General features: G+C 45.4%; 1 protein-coding gene across 3 annotated transcripts in view; it reads right to left on the bottom strand.

Annotated features, from left to right (window-relative positions):
• Positions 1 to 25080, bottom strand: part of LOC141259451 (catechol O-methyltransferase-like) — a 164432-nt gene that overhangs the window by 57139 nt on the left and 82213 nt on the right. Inside the window, exons 1-2 of one of the 3 annotated variants that reach the window (XM_073675463.1) lie at positions 22718 to 22811; positions 21185 to 21269 (exon numbers count right to left, since the gene is read on the bottom strand). Coding sequence is in view for 1 of the 3 variants with exons in the window: in XM_073675442.1 (XP_073531543.1) it covers positions 20958 to 21092 (135 nt within the window). In the remaining 2 variants the exon portion in view is untranslated. Of the gene's footprint in view, positions 1 to 20957; positions 21117 to 21184; positions 21270 to 22717; positions 22812 to 25080 lie in introns of those variants that run through there. The other 2 variants (XM_073675453.1, XM_073675442.1) reach the window with 2 other exon arrangements.

The following is a 25080-nucleotide window of genomic DNA, read 5'->3' as shown; positions in this document are numbered from 1 at the left end:
TGCCCCTCCGGAGTGTTAAACGCCGTCTTCCACTCATCCCCCTCCTTCATCCTAATCAGATTGTACGCCCCCCTGAGATCCAACTTAGAGAACCATTTGGCGCCCACGATCTGATTAAAGAGATCGGGAATAAGTGGGAGTGGATACGGATCTCGGACCGTAATCCGATTAAGTTCACGGAAATCCAGGCAAGGGCGTAGGCCTCCATCTTTCTTCTTAACAAAGAAGAACCCCGCAGCCACCGGTGAAGATGAAGGTCTAATATGCCCCTTAGCCAGACTTTCTGAAATATAATCCTTCATGGCCTGCCTCTCAGGACCAGAAAGGTTATACAACCTAGCTTTAGGTAACTTGGCCTCAGGGAGCAGTTTTACAGAACAGTCATACTCGCGATGAGGAGGTAGTTCCTGACACCCTTTCTCCGAGAATACATCCTCAAAGTCCGCCAGAAATGGAGGTAAGACCCAAGGAGTAACCGCACCGATGACCGTGTTCATGCAGTTTTTATTACAGAATTTACTCCATTGGCTTATCTCTCTGGTTTGCCAATTAATAACCGGGTTATGCTTAGTTAACCAAGGAAGGCCCAACACTATAGGAGTGGGAAGACCCTCCAACACGTAGCAAGACAACAGTTCTTTATGTATCGCCCCCACTTGAAGTTTTACGTCATGCACAGCTTGCAAAAAACTTCCCTGACCGAGAGGCCTGGCATCGATCGAGAATATGGGGATGGGTTTAGCCAACTCACTCAATCGCATACCTTGAACCCGGGCAAACCGAGCATCAACCAGATTAGCCCCGGCCCCACTATCCAGAAGAACAGATATCCTCTCAGTTCTCGTACCCACCACCACCTCCGCCGGTACGAGAAACTGAGACGAACCTAGGGACGAAATACCTACTCCCAGATTGCCGTCCACCACACAACCTGGGATCAACAGTTTTCCGACGACTCTTCACTCTGCAAGGGACGGGATGGACACCCCCCAATAAAATGTCCCTTTCTCCCGCAGAAGAAACACCTTCCTGTCTTATGGCGCACCACCGGTCCCCTCCCCCGAAATGATGTCCCTCCTAATTGCATAGGCTCCTCTGGACTGACCAGGGGAACCACCATATGAGGGGACCTTGTAGGAGGTGGAGTCATCACAGGGGGTCGAGTTATCCCGCACCTCTCCCGAAGCCGTCTGTCAACGCGAATAGCCAGGGCCATAGCGGCTTCCAGTGACGCGGGAGAGTCATACTGTGCCAACACATCCTGTAATTTGTCGGATAAACCTTGACAAAACTGGCTCCTAAGAGCCGGGTCATTCCACTGGGTGTCCGTGGCCCACCTACGGAACTCCGAACAGAATTCCTCCGCCGGACGATCTCCCTGCTGGATCCTACGTAACTTAGACTCAGCAAGGGAGATCCGATCTGGGTCATCATATACGAGTCCCAGAGCAGCGAAAAACCTATCCACTGACTGGAGAGCCGGGGAGCCCGGGGGAAGAGAGAACGCCCAAGATTGTGGGTCCCCTTGTAGGAGCGAGATGACAATTCCCACCCTTTGTTCTTCACTCCCCGATGACCGAGGCCGCAGCCGAAAGTACAATTTGCATGCCTCCCGGAAAACAAAAAACTTGTCCCGCCCCCCAGTGAACCTGTCAGGGAGAGCTACTTTAGGTTCTGGTCCGGCTTGCTCCAGAGGATGCAAAACCTTGGACCTAACGTCCGCCAGCTCCATGGACAAACTCTGCAACTGCCGAGCTAGACCGGCTACTGGATCCATGGTAGCTGGAGAAAAACTAAGTGGGTCGGTGAAAATGTCACACTGTCTCTGTATACTGGAGGTAGGGGCCTAAGCTGACCCTAAGCTGGGGCCCTGACTAATCCCTCAACCTGGAGGTACTGTTAAAGGTACAGAGGTCCAGGCCGCCAGCGTAACCCCTACCTCCTGAGGATCCCTGCACCTAAGTAATCTAGTCCTGAGAAGGACCCCGATCACAACAAAGAGGACAAGTAATAATATGCCCACACACAGTACTTAGACGAACGAGACAGTACAAGGGAAAAACCAAAACCACCTTGCATACAAAGACTACACTACTACAACAGAGGGAACACGAACGGGAAAGGAGATAAATGATAAAGCGAGGAAGGGAAAATACACTCCAAATACACTTATCTCAGAAACTCCAAATACCACGATCCGCTCTGTAAGTCTGTATGAAAAGCTTTCACCGACACTTCCCAAACAGACCAGCAGGCATTTGAAGGAGACTCACTACAGCAGCATTGATTGCAGCTGGGCGAGGCTGGACCTCGTCTAGCACAGAGAGAAAGAGAATTAACTCCCTCACTGCCGAAAACACAAAGCACCAAAAAGTCAGCTGCGAGAAGTCAGGCTGTGTAATCGTGACGATCATCGTGGCGACACACCCGTGACACGGTGTATGCAATCATGAGAATAGCTATTTAAAGTGGCCACTTGCAAGTTGTTCTCCTGTTTGAATCTCCTCTGAAGAGTGGCATCATGGGCTCCTCAAAACAACTGCAAATGATCTGAAAACAAAGATTATTCAACATAGTTGTTCAGGGGAAGGATAGAAAAAGTTGTCTCAGAGATTTAACCTGTCAGTTTCCACTGTGAGGAACATAGTAAGGAAATGGAAGAACACAGGGACAGTTCTTGTTAAGGCCAGAAGTGGCAGGCCAAGAAAAACATCAGAAAGGCAGAGAAGAATAATGGTGAGATCAGTCAAGGACAATCCTCAGACCACCTCCAGAGAGCTGCAGCATCAACTTGCTGCAGATGGTGTCACTGTGCATCGGTCAACTATACAACGCACTTTGCACAAGAAGAAGCTGTATGGGAGAGTGATGCGAAAGAAGCCGTTTCTGCAAGCACGCCACAAACAGAGTCAGCTGAGGTATGCAAAAGCACATTTGGAGAAGCCAATTTCTTTTTGGAAGAAGGTCCTGTGGACTGATGAAACCAAGATTGAGTTGTTTGGTCATACAAAAAGGCATTATGCATGGCGGCAAAAAAACACAGCATTCCAAGAAAAACACTTGCTACCCACAGTAAAATTTGGTGGAGGTTCCATCATGCTTTGGGGCTGTGTGGCCAATGCCGGCACCGGGAATCTTGTTAAAGTTGAGGGACGCATGGATTCCACTCAGTATCAGCAGATTCTTGACAATAATGTTCAAGAATAAGTGACAAAGTTGAAGTTACGCAGGGGATGGATCTTTCAGCAAGACAATGATCCAAAACACCGCTCCAAATCAACTCAGGCATTCATGCAGAGGAACAATTACAATGCTCTGGAATGGCCATCCCAGTCCCCAGACCTGAATATCATTGAACATCTGTGGGATCATTTGAAGAGGGCTGTCCATGCTCGGCGACCATCAAACTTAACTGAACTGCAATTGTTTTGTAAAAAGGAATGGTCAAAAATACCTTCATCCAGGATCCAGGAAATCATTAAAAGCTACAGGAAGCAACTAGAGGCTGTTATTTTTGCAAAAGGAGGATCTACTAAATATTAATGTCACTTTTCTGGTGAGGTGCCCATACTTATGCACCTGTCAAATTTTGTTTGAATGCAGATTGCACATTTTCTGTTAGTACAATAAACCTCATTTCAAGGCAGAAACATTACTGTGTCCAACAGTTATTACATATATCAAACTGAAATAGCTGTTGCAAAAACACCAATTTTTATAAAACATTAAGCTTAAGATTAATAGGGGTGCCCAAACTTTTTCATATAACTGTATGTCTGTATTTCTTTTTAACTCTTCATGCTGTTTTTTTAAAAAAAAACAAAACAATTCTGTCCCCCTCCCAGAAAACAATGTAACAAGAAGTGCCAGATTGGTAGCTACATATTCAAAAAGGCAGCAACTTTCTGCAGCAGACCGTTGTATTGATGTACATATCTGGCATTTTAAATCTGACTAGTATGACTGGTGTGTAGGGTTGAGCGAGTATGTTCTGTCCGAGTATGCTCGGGCCGAGCTCCGAGTATTTACAGCTGCTCGGTGACATGGTTGAATCGCTCCCGTGTGCATGATTTGCGACTGTTTGACAGTTTTAATACATGTGAGGAATGTGTAAGAAATAGACATTCCTCACATGTAATAAAACTGTCAAACAGTTGCAAATCATGCACACGGGAGCGATTCAACCATATCACCGAGCAGCTATAAATACTCGGAGCTCGGCCGAGCATACTCGGCGAAAGGGTTAACAGAACTGTAGCATACCTGGCGGCGTTCTTGCATGGTGTTCCATCTCTCATCATGCAAGATCGCAAACTTCATCTCCCGCCCAGCTTCCTGGTCTGGCTTCTTTCCTTGTGCTCTGCTCTGCTCCACTTTGGCTGCATAGGGCGACGCCCGCTGAACTTCCTGTTTCTTGTACCTGCTGCGGACACGCCCCTGTTGCACCTTCAGCCTATTGCTGTCCATCTTTGGGTATTTATACCACCTTCTTCCTCAAGATGGCGCCTGAGCATTGTTTCTTGTCAGTTGGCTTTTTGTCTCTGACATGCCAGGTCCTATCCTGTTTTCCTGCCTGTTTTCCAGTTCTGTGTCTGAACTGTGGTCTGTTCTTGTGAACACGCTTCTTGCCTGTTCTTTCGCCTTCTAGGGGCCGTATTCCTAGATCTGCCTGTCTGTGCCTTGCGGTATCTGTTCCCGTCTGAACAGAGTCCTGTTTGTGTCTCTGCCTTGCGGTATCTGTTCCCGTCTGAACAGAGTCCTGTTTGTGTTCCTGCCTTGCGGTATCTGTTCCCGTCTGAACAGAGTCCTGTTTGTGTTCCTGCCTTGCGGTATCTGTTCCCGTCTGAACAGAGTCCTGTTTGTGTTCCTGCCTTGCTGTCTCTGTTCCCGTTCCTCTGTTCCCTGTTGTCTGTGCCTCGTTTCTACTTTAACCTTGTCTCCCTTTTCCCTCTATGTCTGTTTTCTGCGTCTTTCTGCAGAGTCTGAACCCGCTCCTAAATTCCTTCTCGTCGTCTCTGTACCTCTGTTGTGAATTTAGTGTACGCTCGCTACTTCTATGTAAGTACTGTGCGTGCTTCTGGTTCTGCCTTTCCTTCTCCGTCTGTTCTTTGTGAACAGAGTCCTATCCCCTTGCCTTGTTTACCGCTCTGCGGTGCCCACTCTGCTCCTGCTTAGCTTGCCGCTCTTGCGGTTTCTGCTCCGCTCCTGCCTTGTTTACCGCTCTGCGGTGTCCGCTCTGCTCCTGCTTAGCTTGCCGCTCTTGCGGTTTCTGCTCTGCTCCTGCCTTGTTTACCGCTCTGCGGTGTCCGCTCTGCTCCTGCTTAGCTTGCCGCTCTTGCGGTTTCTGCTCTGCTCCTGCCTTGTTTACCGCTCTGCGGTGTCCGCTCTGCTCCTGCTTAGCTTGCCGCTCTTGCGGTTTCTGCTCTGCTCCTGCCTTGTTTACCGCTCTGCGGTGTCCGCTCCGCTCCTGCTTAGCTTGCCGCTCTTGCGGTTTCTGCTCTGCTCCTGCCTTGTTTACCGCTCTGCGGTGTCCGCTCTGCTCCTGCTTAGCTTGCCGCTCTTGCGGTTTCTGCTCTGCTCTTATCTTGCTTACTGCTTCTGCGGTTTCCGCCCTGCCCTGCTTCTGCCCGCTGCTCCGGCAGTCCTGTCCTGCCCTGCTTGTGCTCGCTGCTCCTGCAGCCCCGTCCTGCTCTGTTCTTGCCCACCGCTTCGGGCGTTCCCTCTCTGCTGTGGTTGTCTACCGCATCTGCGGTTCTGTGACCCAGTCTGTACTGGGTCTTAACCTCTCTGTGCTCCAGCCCGTCCTTTCGGCCAGTACCTCCCTGCCTGCATACTCGCCTGTATCCACTCATCTGCATACCTGCCGTGTTTGCTTACATCCACCAGTCTGTGCCAGCCTAACCTGCCTGTTCCAGTAATCCCAGTGTGGGTCAACCCCCGTGTCCGGAGTTTGACCTGGAGTAGCACCTGGTCCCTCTGCCCGGTTTCTCCCTGGTGCACTGGCGTCGTATGCCGTCGTGCCACCTTGGTCGGATCGGCCAGATACTTAGTCACGCCCCTCCAGGCACTCTCCGGTCCATGGTCCAGTGGAACCACAACACCCGCACACGCCAGTCAGTCCGGGGGTGTGCATAACAAGAACATACTTGCTCAACACTACTGGTGTGTAAAATCAATCATGCACTGATAAAAGTATGGATTTTTTTTAATTATTTTTTTTTGCTATTCCCCACCCCTTTACAAAAATGGTATAACAGAAAAATGCTAGTTGTAGAGGTACACCTAAAAAATTGGGTTGGTTTGGCATGTACGGGTGTCAAATTAGACTAGTAAAACAGGTGAGCAAACACAAACATGCAAAGGTATGTCTCTGGATTTTTTGTGCTAATTTTTTAACAAAATTCTCCTCCTCCCTTCCCAAAAATGATATAACAAGAAATGCTAGGTAGATCAGTACACAGCCAAGAAGTCTCCTATTTTCTGCAACATGCCGCTGTATTAGTGTGCCATACATGGGTGTCAAATTGGACTAGTAAAACAGATGTGCAAAAGCAAACATGCACAGTTAAATGTCTGGGATTTTTTTGCTATATTTTTTAAAACAATTCTCCCTTCTTCCAAAAGTGAACCTAAAAAGATATGCTACAGACAATGGTATTGGTGTGGTGTGTAAAGATGTGAAATTTGACTAGTCAAACAGTTGCGCAAAAAAAAAAATGTTTGTGACACACACACACCACTTTGTGAGGTATAAAGTTACACTTAAATGTCTAGTTTTTTTATTAATTTTCTTTTATATTTTAAAACAATTACTTCCTACTTTAGAAAAAAAATATTTCACAAGGAATGCAAAAACTACACTTATCTTCTTCAGTGCTGCAGCAGATGTACACCACTTACTGTCTGGAATATTTGTCCAATGTTTTAGAGCTTTCCCTATCACTATTGTTGAGCTGTGAGCTCTGATGTCTTCTCACCATTCTAAAGCAGTCAAAATTGGCTGCTGCATTTTCAGCTTTGGCTTTTATACAAGCTATGCTACCCCTACTGATAGATGCAAGGCATTATGGAGATGCCCACACAGCCAAACCTGAGGTCATGTGAACCTTCTGTGGCTGATGCAATCTTCTACAATGTGTAAAATGGAAGCAAGTGCTTTTTCGGGAAATATGTGCAAATTTAATTGCAATTTGTTCAAACTTGCCAAGAAAATTCGAAGTGAATTTGATTCACATTGAATCATATCAAATATCCCTAAATGGCTTATTTTTTTTATATTCAGATTTTTTATTTTTGCTAAATAATGTAATGTAAAATAAAAAAGGAAAGGTGTGTGTTTACATCCATTTTTTTTACTATATCTCAAAAGGCCACAAAAAATATCTTAAATTATGTTCCCCTTTAACAATTATTTAGATATATTAGACATCATTTTTTTTCTTATGGGGCAGGGCTTGTAACAGCAAGTTGGACTGGCAATGGTTTTCTTTTATTTTACATTTTTTAATTATTTTTTCAGTTTTTTATTTCTATTTCTTTATTTTTTTTATTCCATACTTTATGACCCATATAAGGTCATAAAAAGCTATTGGTTGCCATGTAAGCCCGAGTTACAGGGCATATTCAGTTTCCTGCATGCACTGCAAATCTGATCTGGGTCTGTTTAAGGGAATCTGTCACCACATTTGATCTATGTAAACTATTAATATGGGCATACAGGCTATAGACTACGGAAGAGATAAATAATCTTTCATCATTTTATATAAATGACCTCTTCCAGGCTCTGGGGAGGAGGCTGCCTGGAAGATAACTCTGCCTCCTCACTTCATCTCCATATACAGTGCCTTGTGAAAGTATTTGGCCCCCTTGAACTTTTCTACCTTTTGCCACATTTCTCGCTTCAAACATAAAGATATAAAATTCTAATTTTTGGGGGGAAGAATCAACAACAAGTGGGATACAATCATGAAGTGGAACGAAATTTATTGGATATTTTAAACTTTTTAAAAAAAGTAAAAACTGAAAAGTGGGGCGTGCAATATTGTCAGGTTTTGGATGGTTTCTGCTTCAATTGTTTTGCATGAGGACAGAATACCCTCCCAGAGCTGTTGCTTAGATGTGAACTGCCTCCCATCATCATCATGTGCAGCATGAGACGGGGCATTATCATGCATGAAATGATCTCGATGGTCCAGATGGATGGAGTGGAGGATGGCTGGTTGATGGACACCCCATGCAAACATGGCTACGACGCCAACAAGGAGGAGGTGGAGTAATGCTTTGGGCTGGAATCATGGGGAGAGAGATTGTCCCTGAAGGGGTAAAGATGAACTCCATAATGTATGTTGAGTTTCTCAAACAGTACTTCCTGCCATGGTTCAAGAAGAAGAACCGCGCATTCCGCAGCAAGATCATTTTCATGCATGATAATGCACCGTCTCATGCTGCACATAACACATCTGCATCTCTGGCTGCTATGGGCATAAAAGGGGAAAAACTTATGGTGTGACCCCCATGCTCCCCTGACCTCAACCCCATTGAGAACCTCTGGAGCATCATCAAAAGGAGTGTCTATGATGGCGGGAGGCAGTTCACATCTAAGCAACAGCTCTGGGAGGGTATTCTGTCCTCATGCAAAACAATTGAAGCAGAAACCATCCAAAACCTGACAAATTCAATGGACGAGAGAGTTCAGAAGCTCCTTTCGAACAAGTGGTCCTATGTGCAAATGTTACATCACCTAGAATAAAGTTTTGAGTTGAAAACTGTTTGATTTCAGTTTGTAATAACCTGCTAATGCTTATAGTTTCAAAAATGACCATTTTTTTGTTCTTTATTAAAATGAAAAGGTTGAAAACTCTGCTGTGCATAATAATTTGGAACATGCATTTTGAGTGTTTTATTTTTTTTTTTTAAATATACTGTTATCATAGGCAGTTTGTACAAAAACCTTTCAATTGTACTCTAATAGTTATTTGACTGGAAAATTACAATGACTGCAATTCATATAGGTAATTTGGGAAAATCTGAGAAAATATTATTTGCATAATAATGTGGAACACAGTGTATATTGATACAAATTGAATCAAAACAACAGAAAAAGCTTGCAGGCTTATAGAGGATCAAAAACCAACTGTATAGTTGATTAATCATGTCTGCAACATTTGGATTGCCAGGTAATAACCACTATTTAAAATAAGCAGTGCTCATTTGGCAACCATGAAGATACTTTAGCATGGAGCAATATCTGTAAATATTTACATCTGTGTAAGGCTGTGTGCCCACGATGCGTTTTTAAGCGTTTCCGCAGCGGCAAAAACGCTGCAGAAACGCTTAAAAAACGCATGGTAGAAGGCCTGCCATGTCCCCCAATGATAATCTGCATCTGTACTTGCGTAATTGGCGCGTTCTAATGAGCGGATGGTACCCAGGTGTGCAGGAGAGGAGAGTCTCATCCACACCCAGGTACCATTAAAAAATCTGTAAAAAAAGAATAAAATAAAAAATAAATGTATATTTACCTTCCGGCGGCCCGCGGTGCGCTCCTCCTTTCTTCCGGGCACTTCGCGATGGAATGAAGGACCTGCGCTGACGTCAGAGTCATGTGACGGGTCACGCGACGCTGACGTCGGCAGGTCCTTCAATCCACCGCTGCCGGCAAGGGAGAACTGAGTGTAAAGCAGGACATCGGGGGCCATCGGAGGGTAAGTATACATTTATTTTTTTATTTTTAACCATTCTTTGGGGTCACACTATATAAATCCATGCAGTTTGCATGGATTTATATAGTGTGACCAAGTTGTCAAGCACTTTCCAAGTGATGCTAAAATCTCTTGGAAAGCGCTTGACAACCCGAATGCGGAAATGCAAGTGAAGAACGCTTCACATCCACATGTCCCTGGCAGGAAAACGTATGTAGAAAAAATCCTGAGCATTTCTGCATCGTGGGCGCATAGCCTTACTCATTATTTGTTTCATGCGAATAATTAAATAAAGCCAGATCACCTTTTCTGCCATCCAGCGGTGCAATTAGGGACCTTGCATGATAAAATCTATCATGCTTGATATTTCTCTGCCCAGACGGTAAGCATAAGGCCACTGTCAGGCTACCCCTTTAAATAATCAGAAGCGTACTGTAATGGCAAAATCATAGGAAGAAAATAGTCACAAAAGAACTCCTTCATCTATACTCATATAATGTAGACAGGCACTTGTGCAGCTGTGGCAACTGGCAAACTGTACAGCTTCTGTAAGTAATAAATGGAAAACTGCCAATTTACAGCATATGGTTGGTAACACAGACTGGACTGTAATAAACCAGCATGGTCACGAGGATGAACACATTTTTTTTTAAATTAAATCTATTTTATTAACGTAAAGAAGAAGGAAAGCAAACACTTGTATACGATTTTATGAGGACAAACATGACCTACTTTGTATATGAAGTCTCAAATTGATCATAAGCTGTTAAAGGGAACTTGTCATGTAAAATAACGCTATTAACCGGTTAATCTGCAGGTTCTGACACCGTGCGGCGACTGCAATGAGAGTCCTGCAGCCTGGAGAAAATTAACTTTATTACTTCTGGCAACCTCTCTCTTTCAGTCACACGGGTGGCACTGGCACACAGTTTCAGTCAACTCTGAGCACAGACAGCGGTGGCTGTAACCGAGCCCCCCAGTACTGACTGACAGCCAGGGCCAGCGTTAGGGCAGGGCAGACTGGGCATCTGCCTAGGGCCCCCACTCCCTTGGGGGCCCCCAGCAGCTACGGCAGGAACTTCACTGATAATAGCATTATCAGTGAAGCTTCCGATGTAGAGACTGGTTGAGGACCTGTAGTGACCACGATCATATGACCATGATGTCACTACAGGCCTTGCAGTCTGAAGAGCTTCAAGACCTTCGGTGAAGGTGTTGCACTGAAAGATGAGCATGCAGTGGAGGACAGGAGCACTGGCCACTGAACCGCCCCTACAGAGTGATAGAAGCGCTCATTGGCCGGTGCTCCTGTCCTCCTGCACAGAGCCTGAGGGGAGAGAGAGCCAGAGACCCCGCACCTACCGAGCTGAGCTGCTAGATACGCTCTCCTGTGTCCACCTCTGTGCTGTGCTGCTCCTGCCAGCCTCCTCCTGCTAGCCTTGTCCTGTCAGCCTCCCCTTTCTCCTGCCAGCCTCCTCCTGCTCCTGTCAGCCTCTTCCTGCCAGCCTCCTCCTGCTCCTGCCAGCCTCCTCCTGCTCCTGCCAGCCTCCTCCTGCTCCTGCCAGCCTCTCCTTTTCTCCTGCCAGCCTCCTCCTGCTCCTGTCAGCCTCTTCCTGCTCCTGTCAGCCTCCCCTTTCTCCTGCCAGCCTCCATCTGCTCCTGTCAGCCTCTTCCTGCTCCTCCTGCTCCTGACAGGCTGTTCCTGCCAGCCTCCCCTTTCTCCTGTCAGCCTCGTCCTGCTCCTGCCAGCCTCCTCCTGTCAACCTCCTCCTGTTCCTGTCAGCCTCCTGCTGCCAGCCTCCCCTTCCTCCTGCCAGCCTCCCCTTGCCCTACCAGCCTCCTCCTGCTCCTGTCCGCCTCCCCCTGCTCCTGTCCGCCTCCCCCTGCTCCTGCCAGCCTCCTCCAGCTCCTGTCAGCTCCCAGCAGATGAGAGGGCAGAGAGGTGTCTGCTGGGACAGTGCAGCTGTGAGCAGGAGAAGCTGCAGCTCATAGTGAGGAACATCTTCATTCTCTTCAGCATAAAGCAGTGTGTGTATGTGAGGTGTGTGCATTTATAATTCCAGGCAGTGTTCCCATCATTCTTCCTCAACCGGTGTAAAGAAGATGGGAAACCAGCGTCGAACAACTTCAATATTGTCGATCACGCTCATTAAACACTAGAAAACACTAGAAACCTTTATCCACTACAAATTTATGCTAAAAACCTGTAACTCTGCCCTTCACCTTGCCAAACAGACCTACTTCACCACCATGATCTCCTCACTATCCAACAACCCCAAAAAACTCTTCGATACCTTTCACTCTCTCCTCAGTCCTAAAGCGCAGGCCCCCACCATGGACATTTGTGCCGAGGACTTGGCCTCCTACTTCACAGAGAAAATAGACACCATCCGTCAGGAAATAATCTCCCAGCCACCAAGTGCCGTGACCCCCACATCCCCTCTGGATCACTCTCCGCATTTGACCCAGTCACAGAAGACGAAGTCTCCAGGCTCCTCTCTTCTTCTCATCCCACTACATGCACCACTGACCCCATACCCTCACATCTACTCTTCAGTCGTCACTACTCACCTAACTAAAATCTTCAACCTCTCCCTCTCTTCTGGTATCTTCCCCTCCTCCTTCAAACACTCCATCATTACTCTATTATTAAAAAAGCCCTCTCTTGACCCTTCCTGCATAAACAACTACAGACCAGTCTCCAATCTTCCCTTCATCTCTAAACTCTTGGAGCGCCTGGTCTACTCCCGCCTTACCAATTACCTCTCCACTCACTCTCTTCTAGACCCATCACAGTCCGGCTTCCGCCCCCTACATTCTACAGAAACTGCACTCATCAAAGTAACCAATGACCTTCTGACAGCAAAACGTAATGGTGACCACTCTCTGCTCATTCTTCTTGACCTCTCTGCAGCTTTTGACACCGTAGACCACCACCTCCTACTCTCTATGCTCCACTCAATCGGCATAAAGGACATTGCTCTCTCCTGGTTCTCCTCCTACCTATCTGACCGCTCTTTCAGTGTATCATTTACTGGCTCCACTTCTTCCCCTCTTCCTCTCACTATTGGGGTTCCTCAGGGTTCAGTCCTTGGCCCTCTTCTCTTCTCTCTCTACACAGCCCCAATTGGACAGACCATCAGCAAATTTGGTTTGCAGTACCATCTTTATGCTGATGACACACAACTTTACACCTCATACCCTGACCTTACCCCCGCTGTACTACAGAACACCAGTGACTGTCTGGCCGCAGTTTCTAACATCATGTCCGCTCTCTACCTGAAACTCAACCTTTCCAAAACTGAACTTCTTCTGCTCCCGCCATCTACTCACCTATCTAAATCTGACATCTCTGTCTCCGTGTGTGGCACCACAATAACACCGAGCCAGCAGGTCCTTCACCTTCCATATATAATCTCTTACCCGCTCTTGTTCTTCAGGTGCAAGCAACATCTCTAGAATCCGCCCCTTTCTCACCTTGGAAACAACAAAAACCCTCACTGTTGCCCTGATCCACTCCCGCCTTGACTACTGTAACTCTTTATTAATTGGCCTCCCCCTCACTCGACTTTCCCCCCTCCAGTCCATCCTTAATGCTGCAGTCAGGGTCATCTACTAGGCTAACCGTTATTCAGACTCCTCCGCTCTGTGCCAGTCATTGCACTGGCTGCCCATGAATTATAGGATCCAATTTAAATTGCTTGTTCTCACCCACAAAGCTCTCCACAGTGTGGCACCCCCCTACATCTCTTCCCTCATTTCTGTTTATCGGCCTACCCGCTCTCTACGCTCCGTAAGCGACTTCAGACTAACATCCGCACTCCCGGCTTCAAGACTTCTCCCGAGCTGCACCTATTCTTTGGAATGCTCTACCCCAAGAAATTAGGATGAACCACAACTTACACAGTTTTTGGCGCTCCCTAAAAACACACCTGTTTAGGGCGACCTATCACCTTCCCTAATCAAAGTCCTTTTATCTTCTTATAACCCATTCATTATTTCTCCAAACATAATTCTCCACCGAACCCAAAAGCACTACAGATACTGGCTGGTGATGAGCTCATGCAGCCTTTATCTATCCCTCATCCAGTCAAGATGGCTGGACCATCCTTGTAAATAAGCCATTGTACTTTGTGTCACCCCCCACTTCATTGTAGATTGTAAGCTCTTACGAGCAGGGTCGTCATTATTTTTGCTGTAATTATTGTATTATCTTTAGCTATGTTACTTATGACTGTTGTATATGAACCTGTGAATTGTTAAGCGCTGCCGAATGTTGGCGCTATATAAATAAAGATTATTATTAAACGGCCTGAACTCAGGGCACGTAAATACCACTTTGCCTAAAACCGGCCCTGCTGACAGCTAACCCTAATGCTGAGCCGGCTGTCAGTCAGTGCTTGCCAGCTCTCTATGTATAGAGTGGTGACTGAAACCGTGACTGAAAGAGAAAGGCTGCAAGGAGGAATAAAATTAATTTTCTCCCAGCTGTGGGGCTGTGCAGATACAGAATAATATTTACATCAAGGCACTTACCGCTGACTTCTCATCTGATCAGAGATGGTTTCTGCTGCTTTTTCTCCATCTGGTCAGACCTTCATGTCGACATCTCCCAGCCACGACTAGTCTTGTCACGATGATCAACATCCCAGAAAATAACAATGTCACATATATTGTATACATACATGTGTCTCCCCTGCACTGCGCCCCTGACTACAGATATGTACCCCCCCAATAATATACTATTAGCCACTTAGTAATCAAAATATAAAGTGATAAGCTGCACTGTGCCCCCCCATAAACTATAATCTCCGCAGGCCAATGCTATAAATTATTCAGTCTCTGTGACTCTCCCCAAGTAACTGTAAGGTTATGTGCACATGGAAAATATACAAGGCTTGACAATACAAGCAAAGAAAAACCTCCATCATTGCTCTCTCCCAGCACCCCATCATTGCTCTCCCAGCAACCCCTGTCATTGCTCTCCCCAGCCCTGTCATTGCTCTCCCCATCCCCATCATTGCTCTCCCCGGCCCCATCATTGCTCTCCCCAGCCCCATCATTGCTCTCCTCAGCCCCATCATTGCTCTCCCCATCCCCACCATTACTTTCCCCAGCCCCATCATTGCTCTCCTAGCCCCATCGTTGCTCTCCCATCCCCATCACTGCTCTCCCCAGTCCCATTATTGCTCTCCCCATCGCCACCATTGCTCTCCCCCACCTCTCCTCATTCTCCTGCTCCTCTCCCCATCATTTCAGTATAAAAAAAAAGAAAAAACACAACTTACCTCTCAGCCCGCTCCCCTGCAGCAGCATCATCCTCTTTGCCGGAAACTTTTGCTCTGACCCAGGCACGAGCTGCATGATGACGTCATCAAGCAGCACAGGCCTGTGTCAGTGAGGAAGCGCCGGGCAGGAAGAAGAGGTGAGGATGGATCCCTGCAACTCTGCTCTGCTGCCATTTTTCTCCTGTCAGCGGCGGAGCTGAAGTGATCGCTCCCTGCCCTCACAATAACAGGCAACTTCCAGAATTATGCTGGAAGTTTAAAACACACCTGTCAGCAGGATTGTACTCAGTAAACTACATACACTGTCAGGTGGGTGACATTACCCTGATTAAAATGATACCTTGGTTGATGAAATCCGTGCTGTGGTTCTTGTGTAATCTTTACTTTCAGTTTGGAGATAATGATATTCTCATGCTTCAAGGTGGCTTGTGGGGGGACGGGGGGCGCTCTATGTGGTGCTCTGCTTACTTATTCATCTGTATGTTCTTATGACAGCTCACTGTGCCTTCACTGACCTGCCTCCTATTTTACATAATGCATCTAGTAGTGCGGGGCTAGGTAAATTAGGAGGCTGGTCAGTGAAGACACAGAGAACTGTCATAAGAGCATACAGATGAATAAGTAAGCAGAGTACCAGATAGATCGCTTGGCAACAGAGACAGAAGTTGCTGGAGCAGATCAAGGTTGGGATGGAAAAGGAGTACATGTAATGCATTCTCTTTATCTATACTTAACATCTGCTCATTTTCTGAAATATGAGTACAATAATACTGCTGTACCAACATAACTGTGCAGGTACATGTGCTGCATATGACTATCTTCCTCATGGCATATAAATATGCAGCTTAGGCTCTGTTCACATGTCCAGTTGTCATCCTTTTGTGACAGTGTTAAATAAAACCTGATCCACTAATAAATGGACACTGGTTTGTGTTTTGTATCCGTTTTGTTCCATTTGTAACAGATCCAGTTTGTGTTTTGTATCCGTTTTGTTCCATTTGTAACAGATCCAATTTAACTGAGCACATCTAGTGTTCTGGGCATGAGCAGCGCTAAAAACAGATCCGTTAATTGGATGAACATCCGTTATGATCGGTTTTTCATAGACTTTGAAAAAAGTTGTGAAGATTACATTTGTTTCCTAGAGCAATGAGCTATGATATCAAGTATTCAGTAGTAGACAAATTTCATCTTATACAGTGATGACACTATAAGATAGTTGAGTGAGAAGTAACAAGCATGGGGTCTGCGGGTAACCTCGCTTCTCAGGCAGCTAAAATGAAGAGGACACATAATTTAACTGCAAGAAGCAATACTCAAGTTTTTCAGCAGGTCAAAGAGTCTCACAATAAAAAAAAACAAAAAAAAAACATAAAACACCCAAATATGCTGCTTTGGTTAATTACGTGGTATGTATTTGCAAACTTTTTGAAATTAAAAAAAAAAAAAAAATAGATAAAAATATACCTTGCAAAACGTGGTGTGAAAGGAGGAAATGGATTACACTGTCCATAAAAGTTGAATGACATATGAAATTGGAGTTTTTGCATGAAAAAAATACTGTGATCCAAATTGTTTAACCACTAAGTTTTTAACTAAAAGTAAAAAAGAAACCTTTTTGGTGGACCAGGGGCCACTGCTTTTTTATACATTTTGTAATGAATCTAAAAACATTTGTATGTAGCCAGGACATAAAGCTTAGGCCCCATTAACTTTATGTTCCGTATATCTTATTACATCTAAAGTAGCATAAATACAGCTGCTCAAGCATCAGGGTTTTTTTCAGGAAAAAAAACACATCATGAAGCCAAAAGAACATTCCATGCAGCTATGCAACAAGGTTCGAAAAATGTAGGAGTCTATGAGTCAAGGACTTCAAGTTTCCATTTAAAGAATAATGTTCGAAATATATTCATTGGGATATTCACAGATATTCATGAAATTCCCGCAGTATCTAATATATATAATTGTCTTATCCCATCTGTCTGTCTGTCTGTCTGTCCGTCAGTCCAGGAAATCCCGCGTCGCTGATTGGTCCGGCCGCGGCCAATCAGCGACACGGGATTTCAGAAAAAGATGGCGGCCGTTAGTGGCTCATCTCCCGGCTGCTGGCAGCACAAGTACCCCGACCCGCGGCGCCGCTGACCTCCATGCGGCTACCGTCGGGAGATCAGCGCCTTGGCCCGCTGATCTCCCGACGGCAAGTGTGAAGGGAGGACCGGTGAGCGGCGCCGCCGGTCGGGATACTTCAGCTGCGACCAATCAGCGATATTGGCGCCAAATTTAAAAAACGCTGTGCTCATTGGTTGCGCCCGCCGGCCGCGACCAATCAGCGATATTGGTGCCAAATGTAAAAAAACGCTGTGCTGATTAGTCGCTGCCGCCAGCCACTAAAACGGTTCGCTGATTGGTCGCGGCCGCCGGCCACGACCAATCAGCGATATATGGCGCCAAATTTAAACACCGCTCTGCTGATGGCGCCCGGTGTACCGCATACATATTCTAGAATACCCGATGCATTTGAATCGGGCCACCATCTAGTAAGCCATAAATGTCTTAAAGGGGTTGTCCGATACGTATAATGCACTTTAGAAATATCTGTCTTTAAGCCCTAATCATTTTTGTAATGTGCTTTATTATAAAATTCCCTATACAGCTATTTCCTTTATGTGTTTTTATTTTTTTCATTACTTCTTTTGATGTTTTGTTTGAGGGGAATATTAAATGGGACGTCACAGGAGGGTGGCCCTGCAGTCACTTCTTTGCAGTTTATATCACCTCCACTGAAACAGGACGTCATCAAGGTGCAGTGCTGAGGTTACTTACCAAAGCTTCTGCCCTCGTTTTTTTTAAATAATTGTTTATTTACAAGAAGAAGGCACGGAAGCGATAGAAATAAACACCAAAGAAAAAGAAAAGGTATTCATTAACAACTGTCCCCTGTTGATGTCTTGTTTCTTAAGGGGTGATGGAGAAGCTATGGCAGCTTCTGTCTTCGCTGAACAATGCCACAGTAACTACTTATGATACCGCCTCCTCTTTCCCTGAAATGAATCATCATCAGGGGACGGTGATAGAAGTAATGTGAGTGGCAGCATTGCCAGCTGCGCCAAATGATTCACAGGTCTCTCCCAATGTACACACATAGGAGAGACCTGTCAATCACACAGAGCAGCAGGGGAGCCGCCAGACTAGTCTCTTCTCTGCCTATGCTACCTAACTTTATCTTCTAGCTATATTTTGTCTGAAATGCTAGAACATTCCAGAGGAGGATATCCCTGGCTGCAATTGTACTGCAAGGCTCTGATTCATGCTGCCTGTGGTTTGGGCAGTGTGAATCAGCTGACAGGATTTATTTAATAATTGAATTCAGGTTTTATAACATCAATCACAAAGCCATGCAGTCTGCCTTTACAAAAATTTGCAAAACAATTGTTTCTTCTTAAGAGCTTAATGAATTGTAGTGTGGTACGGTACTGGAATGCCACCTTGCAACACGTCAGTTTATGAAATTTCTTAACTCCTAAATATTCAACGATCAACTGTGAGTGTTATTATTGAAAAGTGTAAGAGTTTAGAAACCACAGTAACTCGGCCACAAAGTGACAGACCATGTAAAATTACAGAACGGAGTCCCCATGTGCTCAGTGCAGAGTGCATAAAAGCTGCCAAATGTGCTTCTGACTCAACTGCAGAACTCCAAACCTCCTCAGCATTTTCATCAACCCTAAACTGTTCAAGCCTTACATCAGTAATCACAAAGACAAGCGTCGGATGCTGTGATGCTGTGGTGTAGAGGACTGGACTTTGGATCAGTGGAAACATATTTTGTGGAGTGAGAAATCACACTTCTCTATCTGATCGACAAGTCAGGGTTCGGTGAATCTCGGGAGAATGTTACCTGCCTGATTGAATTTGGCCAATTGTAAAGTTTGGTGTAGCAGCAATAATGCTATGGGTTTTTCTAAGGGGTTGGCCTAGGCCCCCTAGTTCCAGTGAAAGAAAATTTTAAAAGGGTATTCCAGATCAGCTCACTTCCTCATCAGGAGGGGAGCAGGGACAGCGATTTAATACCCTTGGATATCTGCCAGTTAGCATGAGCAAGGGGCAGGAGTTACGCACCTGTCCTATTTACTAGAAAGCACACAAGCTGCCAGATATCTGGAGACATGATGCCACTAGCTGACCTACCAATGCGAGTGTAAATGAATCAAGACTATGTCTTCAATGCTTTAGAATACGAAGATATTTTGGTCAATTGTACCTTCCAACTTCGTGGGAACAGTTTTGGGAAGGCACTTTTCGTGCGCCAGTGCACAAAACAAGGTCAATAAAGGCATTGTTGGGTGAGCTTGTTGTGGATGAATTTGACAGGCCGCACACAGCCATGATGTCAACTCCATCCAACACCTTCAGGATAAACAAAAACGGAAAATGGGAGCCAGGTCCTCTCCTCTAACAGTGTCTGACCTCAGAAATGCTCTTCTACATTAATCGGCAAATTCCCACAGACACACTCCAAAATGGTATAAAAAGCTTTCCCAGAAGAGTGATACCTGTCATAACTGCAAAAGAGGTAAAAACAAAAAAATACTATATTAATGCCTATAGATTTCGGATGGATGCATACAAGCTCCTGCAGGTGTAGTGTGTAGGGGTCCATATAGTGTACTCTGGAATGTTTCTGAAAAGAAGGATGTGAAGCTGCGGTGTCCGCATATTGCTACATGCAACAGTTATGCATTTAATATTTGTGTTTAATTACTTTAATACTTGTAGAAAAACTTAATTTATTCCTGTATATTACAGGAGCTGCAGAGCAAACAGCGCAATAGACTCTTATCCGGTATACAATTAAGAGATTAAAAAGGTTATGTTAATCTGATAAAGTTGTGTATACACAGCATTATGAAGGCATACGATTACAGCTGCTGCAGGTCCACAGGTCATCCAACCGATACAATGGATAAAAGAAATAACATGGATTGTCCACACTGCTGATAAATTAGTATTAAGATCCAGGATAAACAACGGTACAAATGCGCTTTTATTATCTATGCGTTTCGAAGTTGACACTTTTGTCATGTAGTTATATCCTGAGGAAGAATTGTGTCAACTTCGAAACGCGTCGATAATAAAACCTCATTAATACAGTTTGTTTATCCTGGATCTTAATACCAATTTATCAGCAGCGCAGACAATCCACGTTTTTTTCCTTTATCTAATTTAATCCTGTGTAATTCCACATTACAGTAAAACTTTCAACCTGAAAGCAGCAGGATAACCAGGTAGATGACTATCTAGGAAGCAGACAGCTCATACATGGTTTACAATCAGTCTTGATAAAAAAAAAAAAACATGCTGGCCAAGGGTCAAGTTACAGTATGTGTAATCCTGACTTTTTTTTCTATATGGTGGTCACGGCTCCGGTCATCATCATTACTGTAAATTCAGATGGGGCAATATTTGGAAGAGAGTGACAATAGGTGGTCCCTGAGGGACCTCCTCCATTGCATCCTTCCTTGTGTATACAGCTTGCAGAACATATCATTGGGTATATAATTAGTAGTCTTAGTAATCAGGAGCACTGTGGTTTTGCAATAACAGATTCTACTACCCAGGACTGGAGAAACAGATGGAGATCACTATTATTACTACAGTCATTAGAAAAATAAATAAACGAACACAACAAAAGCAGCATTGTTCTACCACCATGTGCCAAGCAGTTGTGCAATAATCCAAGCTCTGCCACAATAGAGACAAAACAGTGCTGGAAACTACTGTGCAAATACAGCAGGCACTGGATGCCAGCACCTCTGCCAGGAGCAGAGGACTTCTGTGCCACTGGGCATCCTGCAGATCTGTGCCGCAGATCTGTGCCCCATCCCTCCCTCCCGCATGCACAACACATGGGATCCCTCTTGGAAAGTGCATGCTCTGCAGACAAGTGTGGGAGACATGCAGCTACCTTGTCTGCGCCGGGAGCTCCTCTCCTCCTCTGCTCGGCTCTCAGCGCTGTGAACTTTATGCAGCCAGAGAGCTGCAGTCTCCAATCAGATCGCATCACATCACCCAGTGGAGAGGCCCCAGATCTCTGCCCCATTCCCCACCCACCGGCAGATGTGCCCTGTGCTGTGCCCCCCACTCCTCTCTATAGGTTACCGCAGAGAGACTAATGCAGCCTGACAGCCTCACCAGCCAGTGTGCGATCCGGGGCAACGATCTGCTCCGTGTTCTTGGCTTCTTTTTCCTTTAAGATCTTTTTCCTTTTCCTTCAGTTCTTCAAAGGAGAAAAATACATTTATTTCAGTAAGAATACTGGTACAATAACTTACGATAAATGCAAACTGTCAATTTATAAAAATCCTTGTAGCTCTAAAATTCTCTGACAACCAGAAATGGAAGTTATTATACCTGTAATTGTGGCTGTCACTCAGCTAATGATACAAGATCTCCAATAAACTGTTCTTTATAGCTGATAAAATGGGTAATGTATCCTCATTACTGCTATTGGGGGTATCAGTGATGACAGGTGACATTAATATGCTTTGCTGATATAGAGCCATCATATTCCACAGCGCTTTACAGACATTATCATCACTGTCCCCATTGGGGCTCACAATCTACATTCCCTATCAGTATAGTTTTGGAGTGTGGGAGGAAACCCACACAAACACAGGGAGAACATACAGATGTTGTCCTTGGTGAGATTTGAACCCAGGACCCCAGTGCTGCAAAGCAACAGTGCTAACCACTGAGCCATCATGCTGTCATTAAAGGGATAGGCCCATCTCCAAGATCCCATCCCAATATGCAGTAGGTGTAATAATAATAATATTAGCAAATTCCTCAAATTAGAAATGTAGTATAGTTCTTCTGCTAAGCTATGTTGCTTACTCCATGTGCAGGGCATTGCAGTAGTTTAGGTATCCATGGTTACGACCACTCATTTAGTGACAGTTAGTTAGGTGTTAGTGGTCATAACCAAGGATAACTACTGCAATGCCCTGCACATGGGGTGAGCGACACAGCAAATCAGAAGAACTATAGTACATTTCTAATTGTAGGTATTTGCCAATATTATTATTATTTTTATACCTACTATATTGAGATAGGATCTTGGAGATGGGAATACCCTTTTAACCTCTTGAAGATGCAGTAATTTTTCTATTTTACTGGCCATTTTGCATCCTTTATCACATATTTTATTATCACTGTTCCGCTGATTATTCAGTTTTGTTTTGTTTTTATCTACCAAACGGTTCCAGAATTTGTATGGTCTTTACAAAGGGGGTAATTATACAAAACACCCTAAAGATTCATCCCCAAGAATCCTGTGAGTTACGCCCCCTTGTAAAGAGCAGAGAAATAGCATTATATAGCAGCAGGAGTAAAATAAGACCAGACTGGCCACTTTTGCCTTGATGACAGGTCCTCAGTAAACCACAGCCTGCAGGGTTTTTCTTTTTCGCCACCTCTATAAAGTAAATAAAAATTCCAAAATGAATCTTGTTACAAGTGTATGAACCAAACAAAGCTACACAAAGTGCCAGTGACAGCACACCAAATTAAGAGACAAGGTCAGTGTGATGGAGGTCTACGTCAGTAACACGTATGTAAGCCCTGCACTCTGCCAATGGTGGTTAGATGCATGCGCTTATGGAAGGAGTCAGCTCTGGTATTCTGTACAGGGATAACACTATCTAGAGACATATAGATATTTCACACCTGCTGTGGTCTCTCCTCAGCCATTCATCCATTGGGGGGCTGGCCATGACGCGTTCACAAGCTCCTATAACATTCAGTTGTCAGAGGAATCACCAGACTTCAAGGCTTCATTTGATGGAAGCTGTTGCCATAGAGATTAAGGGATTCAATATCATGTCATTTCTATCAGGCGTTATGTTAACACTTTAGGCAATATGCCTCATGTTCAAAATCAGACTTCTCGCAGGGTCAGATGTATAACAGTATGTATATCCGAGCCCAGTGACAAGCACAATAGTAAACTTCTGCCCCAGAGCCAAGAACTCAGGACCACCTCTGTTTGGTCAGTCTTCCGCCTCGCCCATTAAAGCGACCCTTCACCCTAACACTGAAAAGCGACTATACATTTGTCATATATAGTCACACTACTGTTTGCCTCCTCCACATAGAATGGAGTTCTGATCCGCCTGCATCCAAGATGGCAGCTGTATTAGCACAGGTGGCAGTGGTAAGTGTAAACCACGTCGTCATAGCACAGAAAATTCACAGGAAAAGCAGGGCTGATGTGGTTTGGACCACAGCACTCCCCATGCCACTCCGGGGCAATCCTGGATGCAGAAGAACCGGAACGCCGGTATCAGGTAGGGTTGCTATACGTAGATCTTGAAGTTGTCAAGATCCAGTGACAAGACTCTTATGGAGTATGCACAAGTCTTTGATTTGACTCACAAGCAACATCTGCATGTCTAGTCTCCCTGTGTTCCCGTGGGTTCCCTCATGTACTGTAGTATCCTCCCAAACTCCAAAAACATCCGGAAAGGTCTCCAAGGAAACTAGTCCCGATGTGCTTGACTGAGATTGGGAAATTACGCCGGTTTCATATGTCTTGACATTCTCTATCTCATTCTGGACCAGCTGCTTGTCTCCTGACTGGAGTACGACAACCTCACGGATGTCTATAAGGCAGTTGGGTTGGGGTCAGGAGACCTGAAGTTGGTCTGGACATTGCAGTCCTCACTTGGGATGTGACATGAAAATGGCCTCAGATTGTAAGACCCGCTGAGGTTTGTACAGAGCTGAGGAATATGCTGGTGCTATATAAGCCATGGGAAATCGATGACCAGATTTACCAAATGTTTTTTTTCTTATTTACAAGGTAGGACAGTACCATTGGAGAAGTGTAAGGAGTAAAAAAGGACAAATCTTACTTTTGCTGGGTTTAATATACCTTATTACAACAAAAAAAAGAGATACAGAAATGAAAACAGAACCCACCGAGCATTTTTCCCATATACACTGCTCAAGAAAATAAAGGGAACACTTAAACAACACAATGTAACTCCAAGTCAATAACACTTCTGAGAAATCTACCTGTCCAGTTATGAAGCAACACTGATTGTGAATCAATTTCTCCTGCTGTTGTGCAAATGGAACAGACAACTGGTAGAAATGATCGGCAATTTGCAAGATACCCCCTATAAAGGAGTGGTTCTGCAGGTGGTGCCCACAGACCTTTTCTCTGTTCTCATCCTTTTTGGCTGTTGTTTTGGTCACTTTCATTTTGCCATTGCTCTCACCCCTAGAGGTACAGTAGCATGAGGCGGTGTCTACAGTACAACCCACAGAAGTTGCTCAGGTAGTGCAGTTCATCCAGGATGGCACATCAGTGCGAGCTGTGGCAAGAAGGATAGCTGTGTCTGTCAGCACAGTGTCCAGAGCATGGAGCAGATACCAGGAGATGTGGAGGGAGCCATAGGAGGGCAACAATCCAGCAGCAGTACCGTTACCTCCTTCTTTGTGCAAGGAGGAACAGGAGGAGCACTGCCAGAGCCCTGCAAAATGACCTTCAGCAGGCCACAAATGTGCATGTGTCTGCACAAACGGTTAGAAACCGACTCCATGAGGGTGGTATGAGGGCCCGACGTCCACAGATGCGGGTTGTGCTAACAGCCCAACACCGTGCAGGACGCTTGGCATTTGCCACAGAACACCAGGATTGGCAAAGTCGCCACTGGCGCCCTGTGCTCTTCACAGATGAAAGCAGGTTCACACTGAGCACATGTGACAGACGTGACAGAGTCTGGAGACGCCGTGAAGAGCGATCTGCTGCCTGCAACATCCTTCAGCATGACCAGTTTGGCAGTGGGTCAGTAATGGTGTGGGGTGGCATTTCTTTGGAGGGCCGCACAGCCCTCCATGTGCTCGCCAGAGGTAGCCTGACTGCCATTAGGTACCGAGAGGAGATCCTCAGACCCCTTGTGAGACCATATGCTGGTGCAGTTGGCCCTGGGTTCCTCCTAATGCAGGACAATGCCAGACCTCATGTGGCTGGAGTGTGTCAGCAGTTCCTGCAAGATGAAGGCATTGAAGCTATGGACTGGCTC

Source organism: Phyllobates terribilis, unplaced genomic scaffold (genome assembly GCF_046119375.1).
Source record: "Phyllobates terribilis strain yellow unplaced genomic scaffold, ASM4611937v1 Scaffold_1__5_contigs__length_1240528914, whole genome shotgun sequence".
Taxonomy (NCBI): Eukaryota; Metazoa; Chordata; class Amphibia; order Anura; family Dendrobatidae; genus Phyllobates; species Phyllobates terribilis.
The sequence above is the reverse complement of the archived record's forward strand: the minus strand, read 5'-3'. Positions and strand labels throughout refer to the sequence as shown.